General features: G+C 35.0%; 2 protein-coding genes across 2 annotated transcripts; both read left to right on the top strand.

The window, feature by feature from the left end:
• The first annotated feature begins 414 nt into the window (after window positions 1-414).
• On the top strand, window positions 415-10,990 carry LOC120328833 (uncharacterized). Its single transcript, XM_039395376.2, has 14 exons — window positions 415-2,131; window positions 2,603-2,750; window positions 3,064-3,173; window positions 3,575-3,707; window positions 4,187-4,263; window positions 4,709-4,828; window positions 5,323-5,495; window positions 6,087-6,237; window positions 6,613-6,726; window positions 7,449-7,562; window positions 7,991-8,062; window positions 8,944-9,060; window positions 9,489-9,621; window positions 10,575-10,990. Exons 1-14 carry the CDS (start codon window positions 1,970-1,972, stop codon window positions 10,988-10,990), a joined length of 2,040 nt encoding a protein of 679 aa, XP_039251310.2. The 5' UTR covers window positions 415-1,969.
• A 288-nt stretch (window positions 10,991-11,278) lies between these two features.
• On the top strand, window positions 11,279-15,635 carry LOC144425167 (uncharacterized). The gene is made up of 8 exons (XM_078114578.1): window positions 11,279-11,361; window positions 11,832-11,997; window positions 12,632-12,791; window positions 13,739-13,814; window positions 14,154-14,280; window positions 14,606-14,726; window positions 15,123-15,241; window positions 15,396-15,635. Exons 1-8 carry the CDS (start codon window positions 11,312-11,314, stop codon window positions 15,423-15,425), a joined length of 849 nt encoding a protein of 282 aa, XP_077970704.1. The 5' UTR covers window positions 11,279-11,311; the 3' UTR covers window positions 15,426-15,635.
• Window positions 15,636-15,894: the final 259 nt, after the last annotated feature.

The following is a 15,894-nucleotide window of genomic DNA, read 5'->3' as shown; positions in this document are numbered from 1 at the left end:
CAGAATACGGGTTGCAAGGCATTGGCGGCCGCACATATATTTAGAAAAGTTGAAAACCAAACGGATGACAATTTTTTTAATAAATGAAGCAGCGATACATCTCTCGAATAGAATATAGATTTATTTCCTCATTTCTTTGTATTTTCGGCGAAATTGAACCCTTTGCACTTGGCAACAACTTTTCTGCATTTTGTTGCCATTTGTCTAATTATAAATTATAAGCTCATTAAACGAGTACCGTAATTGTGAATTTCATACTTGTTAGCTTATAATATAATTTAGTCTACACCACACGCATTTCACAATGAATTGCGTAACGTGAAAAATATAATCGTCAAAGCAGCTGTTTTGTTACTATAATTCAGTGAAGCGTCGTGGGTCGGATTACCCTATGCGATATGTTACTCCGCGGCCCGTGGGTTGCCGACCCCTGAACCAGAGGTTGTGCATTAATGTGATAGGTGGGAATAGGGATTATGAGATCCGTCTGAAGAAAGACAAGTCGGTGAGACTGAATCATAAGACGGAATAGTAGCAACATTCTTGCAGTCCTGCACATTATCGAACATTTGATTCTTGAAAAAGTGCGGCCAGGTGCCATGAAAGTAATCACTCTATAATAGCAAAGGAGTGACCACTGACGTTTGCTGAGCAAAAAAAAAACAGCGACAAATGTGTAATTTGTGAGGAGCAAGGGGTTAGGATATTTTTAAAATCGTCAACAACTTGGTCAGGTTGGGTTCACTTCAATTTGAGGCGAAGGTTTCAAATCGTTGATTTAATCCGAGACGTCTATAGCGTCAAGAATGATTTTACGTTCACGTTACCGGTTGGCTACTGGTTTCAGGATCTGGCAGTGTCACATAGGTCAGGAAGTAACTTGACAACATGACGCAGACACATTGAATTTGAAACACATTCCTCTTAAATGGCGAAACAAGCTAAACGAGGATTTTAGTCATTCCTTCTTCAGAGTGATACCGGTATCAGTTTTTAAAAATATTCGATATACAATTAAATACAACTATCTACCAGGGTAGGTATGATACCGTACTTACCGACCATGCCATAGACATAAAAGATCACATGTTACAAGATCGTCCGGGTGAAGGGTGACTGGCAGACTGCTATAGCAGTACGGTAAAACCATTATATTATTATATATACGCGTTGGGTAAAACCATGTGACTGTATGAGGAAGTTTCAATTGCATGCAACCAAGCCTTCGACTTTTGAATTTTACCGTAAATCTGCAAATCTACTAAAAACAAGCAGAGAGAATGAATTTTTATTATACTGTTATAATATGAGCAGACATAGACGATCTCATACACCAGTATATAGGCCAATCATGTCGTAATAATTACTATGTAATGCCAATTTTGATATATTATATAAAAGTTGTTATTATTCTATAATTTATACTCAATAAGGCGGTGAGGAAAAATTGATATCTTCTGTTTAATTTTTGTGTTCTTAATAGGTAGGCCTTTGATTTAGTCTTGGTTTACATTTTTTCCATAAAAAAATGTACCTACCTTCAAGTTTTTTTTATATAGATTACATATGTCTGTATGTTGTTACGGTAGGAAAGATTCCATATCCCAGTGGCTTCCTCCTTCACTCTCAGTTACTAACAAAACTAAAAATCCTAATGTTTTTTAATTATAATTAAGTAGTGACTGTTATTCTGTACTCTTTTTTACTCTGTCTTTATTTTTAACTGTTCTGGTTATGCATTAACTTCGCAAGTTCTGGAACCAATATTCTGCCAAGTGGTTATTAATATGTACTTATACCAATGTGGTACTATATGCAATATCCCACTTTTAAACAGACACTAAGACCCTCCTAATACTTGTTACATAGTATCAATTGATGCAATTATTTAAGCTCTCTTCAAGATAATATTTTATGTAATACAAAATATCCTGATTCTCATGGTATCAAGCTAACCTTACTTGTACATATGGAAATCTCAAGGCGTAATAACAATATGATTAGGGCCAGTTCAGAAAGTATTTTACAGAGGAAAAAGATCTGGTTACGAGACAAAATAGAGGAAATAAGGACTTCGTATAACGACACTCTATGTGCATTCCGAGACAAACTTGATGGTGTTGTGACCGAGGTATAGTGGAGTGGATATATTTCAAGATATAATCACAACTTTTCAACGTTTCTGCCATGTGTATGAAATACTGCAATTTTATCATTCTTTGATGATATTCTTTATTTAGTATTAATGTCCTAAATTTTTGTTTGATTTTTCATACTGCCATTCCATACTGGAAATTAGCAAGTAACATTTAACAATATAAAAAGTGTCTATGAATCACAAACTCATGGGTAGAAAACTGTAACTGGAAGCCAAACAAACACAAAATCCTACAATTTACACCACTATTGCGTAGCCCTAAATCAAATTTTCACAAATTATATGGATAATTGTTTCAACTTGAAGCCATTTTCTGGTGAAGTGTCACATAGGATAAGGTGGAAGATGTACCAGGATTTTAATTAGCTTCTATTTACACATGAAGCCAGAACACCCAAGGTATTCAAAAAAATGGACTCAATTTTAAAAAATTTTTTTTTTCAGCCTGTTAGCAATGCGAGTAATATTCTTGATCGACCGGACAATGCATTGTCTTTGCAGGATATTGCATCTGCTGGGAACCTTTTACAAGAATGCAATAACAAACTGTTTGATTTACTGTTAAGCATTTGCCCCGAAAACAGTAACATAGGTGAAGTTTTTCTTTTGTCTATATTTTCTATTGGTTTGAGCAGTTAAAGCCAATGCGGCAAAAAACAGCAGCAGGGAATTCCACATGACTGAATTACATAACTAAGACTTTCTGATATCCCTGCTTTTTTTCTAACAATTCATCAATTCTCCTTTGTAAGTGCATTTCAGAAATTTTGAGATAATAACTAAGTAATGATCAAAATGAATCATTTTCATTTCATCATTTTTCTGTTTCCATTTATTAATTTTTTTTTCATATTTTCACATTTTATTCTCATTGGGTTTTATCCCATTTTGAATCGTTACTTCAGGTGGTAATGATGGCCAGCAGTTGAGATTGTTGGGAATTCCTACAGAAATGAATGATGCTCCTGTTATTCTGCAACCGGCGGATGCAATTCATATAATGTCAACAGATCATGTATGAGACCCAAGTTTGATAATTTCTGCATGTCTTAGCTAGACAGTTGGCACATTATGTTATGCGTTCGCAACACGCTTGCCATCGCACCTCTGATTATTTTGCACAGGGTCATAGATTCAAATCCTGTGGTGGAAAATTATTTGTGAGAAGATAAATGGACTTTTTATTTCACGACGGTTTACATATCTGCTGGGTCAGCTACAGCAGCAAGCTGATGTATCTTAAACGAATAACTGGCCAACTGTTCTCATGTCTGACATGGACTGGTAACCAGACGAGGGGCTGTGGTTCACCGTATACCGTAATTAAACAGTCTTGCTTTGGGGTATACCGTATCAATAAAATATTTGAATCTCATACTCCCAAATGGAGACTAATGTTAAGTTTATTTTCAGCAGGTAAATGTCGACTACATGCAGTTAGAAGCAGCATCGGTAGATGCAAATAATAATGCACCACTTGTTCCTCGTAGCAGCTTGAAATACAGCACTGAAAGTGATTCCAGTGTCTTTGAAAGATCACCTGCTCCTGGTAAGTAGTGTTTTCCACGATAACTTGGCTAAGCTATGAAGTTCTCCTATTAATCGGTTTGTTTATCCCAAAACTGCCAAGAGATAAATAAAGTACAATAATGTTCATAAGTCAGTTTTGAAAATGTTGTCCAGATTAGCTAATTATACTCGAATGAATGCATCGAGAAGTGTGATGGTAATATGTACCCAGGATTGTGGGATATTAAGAACACAGATACCTGCTTTAATTAAGTATGTCATTGAATGCAATGTAGGTGAATTGTTCTACCAATGAGTCATGTCATTATTGTGCCTTTCTGTGGCGAAATATTCCAAATTCAACTCTTCTAGAAATAGAAAAACAGGGGTGAACAGTTTTCCTACATTTCATACACTTACGTCTGTAAATTGGACTCGACATCAGTATTATTTTTTTGCATAATACCTGATACCATACACATGGCTGTACAAAAAATGAATTTGTCATTTGTTCCACAGCCCCTCATTGCAATAGCAATGTGTTAATGCCGGGTCGTAGAGCAGTATCAGAAAAACAAATTCCATCATCGGATTTGGTGAGTTACATATACCGGTAGTTGAAGGTTACAAGTCATTATTCATGTAATCTTTTATAAAAAAAATTCGTTTAGTGGAACTTATTATGGTAATTATGATTTATTATAGTGGTACTTATTATATGAGTGGCTTTGTGTATAAATGGATACTTTAGGATTTCGTGGTACACAACTTTTTCTGATATGGTGTTTACTATCATCAGCAATATGTCACAATATATTTTCCCCAATGGGATTAATTCACATCGTCTTGCACTCTTTTCACTTCGACATCTACAAAAATAATTTTGACAGAATAGCATTTATCCATGTGAAATTATTTTCTCCAATGGGACTAATTTATATAATCTCTATTAACTTCTACGTCTGCACAAATAATTTGGACAAAAAAAACTTTTTTCTCACATGGAAGATACTCATAGATAAGCACTATGTTATTATTCAGGACTTGACATTATCATCAATTCTACCATGCGATCCACATTCAACACCAAAGAAAGAAAACATCATGGTTCGTAAGAAATCCAGCAGCCTTACTCAAACAAGCTCTGATATTTCATCTGATGTTAGTAGCTCTGTATTTCTAATTCTACCCCAATAGAGAAAATTTCACTCTTTATCGATATATTTCATAAGCCATGTGAGGGACAGTTCTGTCGTCCATTTTGAACAATTCAAAGCAGGGATGTGCAACCTGCGGCCCGTGGGCCAAATGCAGCCTTCAAGGAAAAACTGTGTGGCCCGCGGAGAAGTGCCATTTTGAAATGATATGCGGCCTGCGAAGCGAGTTTTTAAATTGAATTTGGTATGTTCGAGTAATCCCAATCCCTTTGCGTTGCAAATCCCCTATCTGAGTCCAATTTAATATCTATGCCTATGACTTTACAATGCCTTAACAGCTCGTGCAAACAACGCATGTCATAAGATCAATAATCAAAATTTTTGTGCCTACATACTGCAACTACTAGCCAGCCTATGCTAAATAGAGGTTATTATTTTGCACTTGAAAAGTTTGTATTGTTATTTTTGTTCGTTTTGATATTTGAATCATTGTTTTAGATCTCTGCCTTGGAGCACACACCAACTAGACGCACTTACTATGCTTATTCAAGTGAGGAGAGAGAAAACAATGTATTTCAAGGAACTGTTAGTGATGTGGTGTCGCCATCTCGGTTCAGTGTTCAACCAAAGCAAAATATGCGAAGGATTGAAAAACTACAACATGATTTAAAGTAATTGTCATTCATTTTGTTATTACATGATAAGTCCATAAGTTATTATGGGTCCATGCTTCCGAAAACAAATAACTGGCTAACTAATCCCATACCAGACATGGACTGGTAACCGGCAATATGATTAAGTCGTCTTCTCGACTTTCCTCTCCTCCGGGATAAATATGTAAATCCTCTTTATTATAAATCGTAGTGAACTATGATATTGTTATGCCATGATACCAGACTCTGAGTCCTATGAGATTCGTTTTTTGTGTGCGATGATGTCATCAAAATTTGCGCGCCATGTGGTGATTACGCAAACACATATCAGTGGATCTCGTACTCAGCAATAATCGGCGGATTTTGTGTAGGGATATATTGGCTATTTGTTGATGTTATTTTTTTGAATATTCATTAAAGTTTCAAACTTGATCAGGAAAAACCTACCCATCTTTATTATAATTTCTCCCAAGTTTCATGAATAAAATAAGGGATTTTGGTGCTTCGGAGGAAATTTTCTAAATATATAAAATGCAAATAGGCATCAGGAAAGCATTCCGAACTATAGAGATACTCCATATTTAAGATCTTCTTATTTTCTGTTTCAAGTCGATTCTATGAGCAACGTACAAAAGAAATATCACAACTTGAGTTCAAGTCACCTCCCCTTCCTGGCGAATATTGTGCAGTGGTTTATCAGCCTGATAATAATTGGTACCGAGCTCTTGTTATGGAGGCATCCACTCAACCTACTATTATGGTAACAGGAATTTTCAAAAATATTGCGTATTTTTCATATGCTGATTAAAAAATACCATTAGATTGACTTGGTTTTAAAAAAGTCATTGTACATTTTCCTTGTGTCATCGCAACAGATTGATTCAAAGTATCTCATATAAATTTATAGCAGTTTCATCGTGGTCACTATCAGCCATATTTCATGGGCTATCGTTGAGAGCAATGTCAGGAACACTTACTAAGGAGTAAAGCAGACTTGTATCTAAGCAAAGTTACAGACGATCACTTTATGGTTTTTACGATGCTGCATTATGAAAAGTAGTGATACCGGGAATCTGTTTAAAATATATCTTTGTCGATTTGTGATTCATTTAAATCATACTGATTCAATGTCTAGGTTGAGTACATTGATTATGGAAATATGGATATAGTACCTTGGACATCTGCACTCAAATTACATCCAAAGTTTTCTCAACTTCCTAGACAATCAATTTGTTGTTGCCTAGCTGATGTAAGTACCTTATAGGGTTTTATTGTTTAGAATTACTCAAAATATTACTAATTATTTGCTTTTGTTGATTGGGTAAGTAATGGATGCGTAGCTTCGATTGATTCACTGGACAGTGCAATGAGGGATTTCATATATTATAGGGTGTCCATTATTAAGTCCTAAAATATCAATAAAATTGCAAAGGATATTTTTTGATACCATATATTGTTTTGGCCCTCACAGATAAAGTAAATACTTGAACACTGATTAAAAAACAACAAACCTCGTTAAGAAAAGGATATATTGAGAACTGACTTCGTAACAAAATTGAAACTATAAGGGGACATAATGGATACCTCTATATGTAAAATATTTATATGGATTCAAAAATATTCATTTTGAGTAATCTCTACAAAATGAGTGCACAGTCATTCATTTAATTTCAAAAATACAAAACCAATCAAATCATTGTTTATCTCAACCATCATGCATTCCAAATTCATTGAATTCTTTTTTTTTTTTGTTGAACATGATGCAATTTGGAACATTCCGTATTCGGTATTATTTGACATTTCCATTTACTCTTTTTTTAATTGTATATTACTTCTGATTTGGGTAATCGAAATCCTACTTAAAACCCACTGAAATTGGCCTAGTCATGACTGAATATCTGCAGTTATAGTCAGGTATTTTTCACTGTTTTTGATTGAATATGTGCATGATTTTTCTACTTTTATTTGAAGGTGAAACCTTTTTCTCCCAGAGATGTAACGATTGATGACACAGCATATGATTCAGAATGGAATTTACCAGCTATCGACTTCTTTGACAAATTTGTATACAATCAAACTTATGAGGTATACTGGTCATTTTCATCGCTAAAACAACAAAATGCCTCCTTGATTATGAAACTCTGGTATAATGCCTGAGAAAATTTATTTCCATTAGTGGGCTCATTCAGTTGGTGTCAATGGTCTAAAACTGCCAAGGGGACGTTAATTCAATCTTGCCATGATGCCGCCACAATCAAACTAAAACCAAATTTTGATGTTTTAGCTAAAACTTTCTCAAGGATTTTGTCGAGATTTTGATTAAATTTGTTTTGGCACAAGGCTTATTGTTCCTCACTTTTGCCTCAGTAACACTGTAAATATTATTGTTCATAAAATGTAACTTTTTGTGTCACACTTACATGGCCCGCCAGTCTGAGTGGACAACATTTTTAGCTCCTCGTCCAAAAACCTGGCCCACCTCTACTATGAAATAAGGTTGTTATTTATTCCAGCTTGTCACTGTTGAAAATCCATCATCTTCAGGAAGAGTCAGTGTGAAACTGTTCTATGTGGAGATTACAGAGGTTAGTATTATAACTGGATGGTAGAAAAGTGAAGTTTGTTTGTGCCACAAAGTGACCTATATAAACAGTGGAATATCCTTCACCTGACTCACTGACTGTCTCTTCCAGTAGCATCAATAAAATAATATTTCCAGTACTCTCGTAGTGTGTGTACCAGGTTAGGGTTAGGTCATAATTTTATTTCGACTTTCCTTATTTTAGTTCTATTACGAGTTCGAGGACTGTCTGTGTCAGCCAAGTGAATATACCCCCTGCCCATAGGTTTCCGTCCCTTCACACAACTTGATGTAAAATAGGCGAACAAAATTAGTTAACTCCATATTGGTACACATACTTCTGGAGCGCCCTATTTTCTCTGTATTTGAGCAGAGTTAAAGTGAGGTTGCTTCTTTTCAGTGTTGATTGTTTGTTTGAGAACCCCTAGTTTGTATTTTGCCTATGCAAAATATTTATTGCCTCAATTAATCTTACTAAATATCTTCTTCTAAATGTGTTTTTATGCTCGACAAAAACATATTTCTGAACAAAGTCTGTTGTTAAACTTGACCACAATTGATGCAAAATTTATCTGACCATTATCCCTTTTCATCACTGTAACTATTGGCGCTCCAGAAGTGTATATACCAGTACGGAGGTAACTAATTTTGTTTTCCTACTTTTCATCAAGTTGTGTAAAGGGACTGAAACCTATGAGCAAGGGGTATATTAACTTGGCTAACATAGACACTCCGCGGACTCGTAATAGAACTAAAATAAGGAAAATCTGAATAAAATTATGGCCTAACCCTAACCTGATTTTTATCTTAGAAATGTTGATTATCGCAAATTTATACCATGAAGTAAATTGTTGCACACGATCAAGTTACGAATTTACATTTCAGGGCAAACCACCAATGGTGAAAAATGTTTCCAATATATTGGTGAAGGAAGGATTTGCAACATTTATTGAAAATGAAAAAGTTCCAATAGAAAAACTTGATCAGAAATGTCTTGAACAGGTTTGTTTCAATAAACTTTTCAAAGCTTTGGCGCTGACAAGTAGACCGAATGATCATTTGACGGCATTCATTTGCATGAATATATATACAAATATTTTGTGATCTTGCTTACCCTGAATGGCTAATAAAAACGATTTGATTGATTGATTGAATGCAATTATATATTTTCATTTGCTCCGTTAATGCTAAAAATAAACTGGATAAAACTAAAATAAGGTAAATCGGAATAAAATTATGGCCCAACAATAATAACCTGGTCCACACACTACGGGAGTACCGAAGTGTAAAATACCTCATTTTGTCAAGCTCGACAGATTTCGTCTCACATTTCAGCGAACAGGCGGTCAACTAAATACTGGTACTGGCATTCTACCTTCATGTCCTTCATGTGTGTTAACCTGTTTGTCTTTTTTCTAATTTGGCGTTAGATTAAAAGGACGAATAAAAATTTGAATGAATCATCACGTAATCCAGAAGTGTACAAATCTTCCGCAGATGATAATTCTACTAAAGCACAAAGTGATGGTGGTCTATCTACTTATAGCAAGAAGCTTGATGCAGGTATATCATGCATGTATAGAGTGTCAATGAAATCCCTTTACAATTTTATTTTTGTTATAAAGTCAGTTCTCAATATATCTTTACCAGGTTTGTTGTATTTGAATCTGTAATTGTTTGAGTATTTCTCCTTCACTTAATTCAACTGTGACGCCAGAACAATATATGGTATCGATAAATTCCTTCGCAATTTCAAAAAAGTTTAATTCATGGCTTCATGGACATCGAACTACTTTACTATGCATGCAAAATGTACATCGTCTTTTCATGAAAAATACATTATTTATTTCTTACAAAAATTTTCTGAATTGCGAAATAATCAACTGTATTTGTTTTAATATATAAGCTGTGTTACAACTCCCTACTTAAGTGTTTATTGTCTGCGGTCTTGCTTTGGGCTAAGTTGTGAAATTTTTTCCTAAAACGTAACTGCACCTCATTTAATTCAAAAATTTAGTAATAATAACTAATCCAATTTATTTTTGAGTAATCCTGTCCATATTACTATAACAAGATAACAGAAACATGCCATGTGTTCGCACTTTGCAGACTTTTCTGTGAAATTTATTTTGAATAAAATATTTAATCAATTTTATTGTTGTTCAAGATTGTAGTGTAGTTCATTTATCAGGAAACGCTGCTAGTGTTTGAAACTTGCTACTTCAAACTGTTTTTTATTATTCATATAGCGTACAGTTTCTGATAATGCTTCCCCTTATACCTGACCTCAAAAATAATTTGGGGGATGAACAGATTATAGATGTTGTTATGCATGAGAATAAACAAATTGAAGGTCATGTGTGAAAAAAATATTTGTAATATTATTATTTGAATCGTCAAACTGAGCAAGAGACTCATACTCACCCCTATAACATGATGCCCCTTTGGCAGCTCCAGACACGTCACTGCATACAGTGTTGTATGTAATATACGTATGTGTTTCTCGTTTCTTATAGGAGATGCAAGCAGGCGTATTCATCCATGTTCCAGTAACAGGCTTTCTATTACGCCGCCTATATTACCAAAACCTAAAGTGAACGAAGCGTCAAGATCAATGTCATGCATTCCAGCTGGAATGGAACGAACCCACCATAATTATGCATCAAGACCAAAACATGCGAAAACTGCCTCAAAATCTAGTGGATATTATGAGCGTAAGCCACCCCCTATACCCTCGTCCACAAAATACTCTGTCGGGGGTCAGGAGTCTGCTACTTCCAACAGTTGCTCGGATAGCATTGGAAATACAGAGACGAAAAATGACTTACATCCTGTGGAAAATGAAGCCACTTTGCCAGAGGGACCAAGATTTCTGACACCTACCTCGTCTGTTAGTACAATGCTTGTAAGTACACTTCTAGTGATTAATTAAGCAACATTTTTTATGAGTAATAGTTGGTAATCCAGAATTATTTAAACCCCATTGGAATTCAATTATTCTGGGTTACAAGTTTCATATCAGTATGTCGTCATGTCATGCCATTTGTGAAGAGCATCTCATGAACTCTCGTACTATTTTAGGGTTCAATTACTGTCAATATAAGGTTTGAAATTTTATATATAAATACATTCTTAATTGGATCAGAATTCAAATTCTATAACTTGAAATTTTTTTGCATCAGTTTTTGTGTAATTACTATTTTATTATTTCAAGAGCAACAATAATCAGAAAGCTACAGAAGAAGACAAAAAAATGGAGGAGTGGAATCCAATGGAATCTGATTTTAATTCTTTGAGAAATTGGTAAGCTTCATCTAAGTTTTATATCAGCTCGAACTTTGAAAGATTAGTGTGTGTGACAGACTGACAGTATGCCTTTTTGATGACCTTTTCAGTACCGGTAAGTTTCTATACAGAATGAAATAATTGGTTCAGTGACAATGTTGTCAAAAATTAGTTAGTTTGATGTTTGTAAAATTTTTTTTTACTTCTCAATTTTTCAAGGATTTATCAAAATACAAGAAGTTGCCTTGAACCTGTGATTTTCGCCGGTAAATTCTGAGCATACAATATTAAATGCTCCTAGTGGCTTTATCAGATTATTTTAATGCGGATGTAATCATTCTTCAAAATGCAACTTGACTCCATGAGTACTGGAGGAAGTCCTCTGGTAAGGTTCTGTAACGCGTTTAAACAGGACTCAATACCATGGCTTAAGTTTTGTCAATTGACATATTAATCCATGGATTTCATGATTTTGTCTTGTTTGTTAGTTATGGAGTTGATGATGAAAATGCCTGCGTCGTGACGGAAGGATTCGATCCTGAAAAAATGAATGTTTGTCCATATTATGTTCGTGGAAAATGTTGGAATGGGGATAAATGTATAAACAGTCATCCAGCTAGATATCAAAATGGTGAACTCAGGAATGAAACCCAAGTAAGAATGTAATCTGTACTTAATAGCGGGTAAAGCACTGCCTTAGTTCTTTGTTACAGTAACTCCTCGTACTTCCTGTAGTTTGACTCTGAACTCAGTCTCTGAGAATAGAATTTAGAGTAGACAAAAACTTTCAGATAACGTTTGTTTGTAAATAACAGTGACAAAACTTGTTTTGTAGCGTAATAATGGGCGCTCCCGTAGTATGTGAACCAAGATGGCCCTGAGGACACCTGAACATAGTAATATACCAGGCCATTTTATTCCAATTTTCTTATTTTATTTTACTACCAGGAGTTCGGGGACTGGCCAAGTGACTCCCGTAGTATTTGTACCTGAAATTATGGCCCAACCTTAACCCGGTACACATACTACGTTCCGGTGTCCGCCACCTAATATTCTGCTCTATCAGGTGTTCCCTCAGACCTATTTGACATATGCAGTACCGGTACCGTATTCTCCCTTTTTAGAACACAAAACAGTCATTGCATCAATATGAGCTGAAAACAATTTTTTAGCCTGTTTTTTAGGTTTGCTTAACGTCAGACATGCACTTCGTATGTTTTTGATGTGTTGGCCATGCCTGCTTTTCTATTGGTTTTATTGAGTTTTTCTTATTTGATCAAACTTTCAGACATTTTCTGCTTCTTCGTTATTGAAGTTAGAGTTGAATGAAAGAGTATGGTGCATTGTTCGAATCACAGTTTCTGATAAAACAGACAACTTTTACGTACATGTTGTAAAGATTGTTGGCAATATGAAAGATTGCATAAATCTTGGGAGGAATATATCAGGTTTGTCCTCAATGTCATTTTTTAGTTAATGTTCAGTTAATTACGGTTTTGATGTTCGGTTAAAAATGGGATCGCCATGCTCCAACAAAATATATCCTTGCTGTTGCTATGTCTTTTTCACTTTTTTCTTTTTCTTTTTCTGATTGTTTCCCAGTCAGTATTGACTAGAATTGTATCTACTAAATTATTTTAGTTTTTAGGCTGTAGGTCAAACAGTGATTGCTGATATCTCTGTCACAGCATTGCGATCACACATAAGTCGAGCTTCTGATTTTATTGTTTCTCTTTTGTAAGAGATCTTTACACTTTCTGCCATATTACGTAAGACTACCTTGTTTTTATCAAACTTCATGAAAATTCTTCACCAGTTTGTAAAAATAAACACAAATTGTTAAAGGTAGACTCAACAGTTTGCGCATTATTCTAAACGCTTGTCATCGGAATGAAATTCTGGGTCCTGCTTGGTTATGACTCCCTCTACCATTTATATAGTCTAAGTACATGTATATGAAGCGTTTAACTCAGCAGTGTGCTGCAGACAGCCCGTCCCACCAAGCCATTCAGTGTGGCCCATGTTAACATTCAGATTTTTCCCCATCAAGCATAAAATCCTAACTGGACAGCTCACGTTTAAAAAGCTGCACACATGGGTAAAAAATTAAAAATACATACTAATTTTGCTCTTGTCGCTGCTTTAAATCTTTTGGCATTTTGCCTGGTGCCTTTATTACTGGAAGGCTAAGCGATAGCCATGTTCTCTTGCATTTTTCACAGCACGCTGGCTAATTTTTTAATTTGTTGTGTACATGGAAAAACTATAGGCCCAGCTAAATGTCTGAAGTTGGTTCTTTGACCTAACGACTAAAATGTCGCACACCCTTGGTTCACTATTCACATTTCCTCTCCCATGTGATAAATATAAATGTCCTATTCTTGAATATTTTTAGTTCTTCCAGAAATATCTCCAGATCTTGGCACTCTAATGTCTGACATGAAGCAATATTATTCACAAAGTACAAGAAGGTAAGTTGTGATGATGGTGAGTAATAGTTTGGGTACTCCCGAAGTATGTGAAGTGAATCAAGATTGCGGATACCGGAACATAGTATGTGTACCAGGTTAGGTTTAGGTCATAATTTCTGGTACAAATTCTACGGGAGTCACTTGGCTAGCCCCCGAACTCGTAATCAAACTAAAAAAGGAAAATTGGAATAAAATTTTGGCCCAACCCTAACCTGGTGCACACTATGTTCAAGTGTCCGCCATCTTGGTTCACATACTTCGGGAGTACCCAAGTAAGACCCAATTCTGAATGAATATACCTGTATGCTTATGCCATATTTGATTTTGTTCTGCTTCAAGGTTGAAGGATTTGATTCAACCATGCAAAGGAGAGATGTACGCTGTCCATGTACCAGAAGAGAATTGTTTCTACAGAGGAATGATATTAGAAGTTTCTTATTCTACTACTTCGTTTACCACTGCAAGGGTATTTGGGAATCCTAATAGATTGTAATGATGACATGGTCGCCTTGCCACAGTCCTCTAAGTTTTTTTTTTCATGAGATACCTATGATTGATATGAATATCAAATATTATTTTGATTTAGTTTGTCCTTCATATGATAGATAATGGTTTGATTTCACATGTGTTTTCATGGTAAATATGGTTTAAATAGTTTGTTTTTATGTCTACACGAGGCACTGAACTAGAATTAATTTAATCTGACTTGGAACATGATTTGTTTAGACTTGTTCTGCACACAAAAAGAAATCTTTCTTTGTAAGCTATGAATCATTTTTTTGCATTTCCAGGTTTTCCTTGTGGATTTTGGAAGAGAAGTCATGGTCTTGGAAAGGTATTTACACCCAATGCATTCAACGTTTATGCATTTACCAAGACAAGCTGTTCAGTGTTGTTTGAATGAGACCGAAGGTACATAAATATCGCATCTGCTAGGGAAATGAGATAATGACATTCTCAAAAAGGCAATATTCTAAGTTGAGGAATTGGCCATTGCACCGATCTTATACTGTTACAATTTCGCTTGCACTGTTAGAGTCCATCCTCATAAGTTCAAGCTTTGATTTCCTGTGATCATTAAATATTTAATTATGAAAAACATGAGTCATGTTTGGAAATTTCGGCGCATAGGAAAATCGTAAATACACAACTATTTTTGAATATAAACAGTTTGGGTTAGGTCATGCTCTTAAATACTGAATCTTTTTTAAATAAGACGATAGACGATTTTTCATACGGTGTTTTTCCTATGCGGCGAAATTTCCTGCAGCCAATTTGCTTTAACCGAAAAACATAATATTTCATCAGATTATAAAGGAGAAAATTTGGGTTCAAATGGAACTCGACCACACCTAGCAATGCAGATTCATGAAAAATGTGAGGAGACTGATGGACCGCTAATAACATCACTTTTCAGGATAGACAAAGTAAGCTGAATAGTACGTCATGCCAATGCTCTGCTCTCATTTTTGAACACTTGCTAATAAGCAAGTTACGTTTACTTATATATTTTTTTACTTATATAGATTATAGTTAATTTTCTTATGGAAAGTGTATTGACTCTCAGTTTATTTTTTCCAGGATGGTCTTCATCGTATAACCCAATTTTGAATCTATGATGACTGTATGGAAGTAGAGTGACAAATCAAAAGACTTTTTTGAAACTGGTCGAACTCTTATGTATCGATTAAACTTTGTAGTGATCACAAAGTGTGATCCGATGCCTTAGTGGGGTTCTTATGTTATTATTTGTGCCAAGCAACATTCACAAAATGAATTTCTTTTCTTTCTTTCATGAATAATAAATTCATATTCACAAGTTTTCATTGTTGTAAATGAAATATGACAGGGATAGAATAAGGTAGGAATTTCGTATTTGTCTTGAGGGAGATGAACGCCTATGATGCAGCATGCGGACGTGTTTGTTTCTCTCAAAATTTGACTTTTTGAAATTTACCCAAATGCCATTCACTAACATGAAGTTCAGTTTAATAGGCTACCATATTAGGGCCAGTCAGTAGTTTATTTTATCACATACCAAAAGTACAATAGACAAAAATAACTACGAGTCACATATAAA

Source organism: Styela clava, chromosome 7 (genome assembly GCF_964204865.1).
Source record: "Styela clava chromosome 7, kaStyClav1.hap1.2, whole genome shotgun sequence".
Classification (NCBI taxonomy): Eukaryota; Metazoa; Chordata; class Ascidiacea; order Stolidobranchia; family Styelidae; genus Styela; species Styela clava.
Note: the sequence above shows the minus strand (reverse complement) of the source record. Positions and strands in the feature narration are given on the sequence as shown.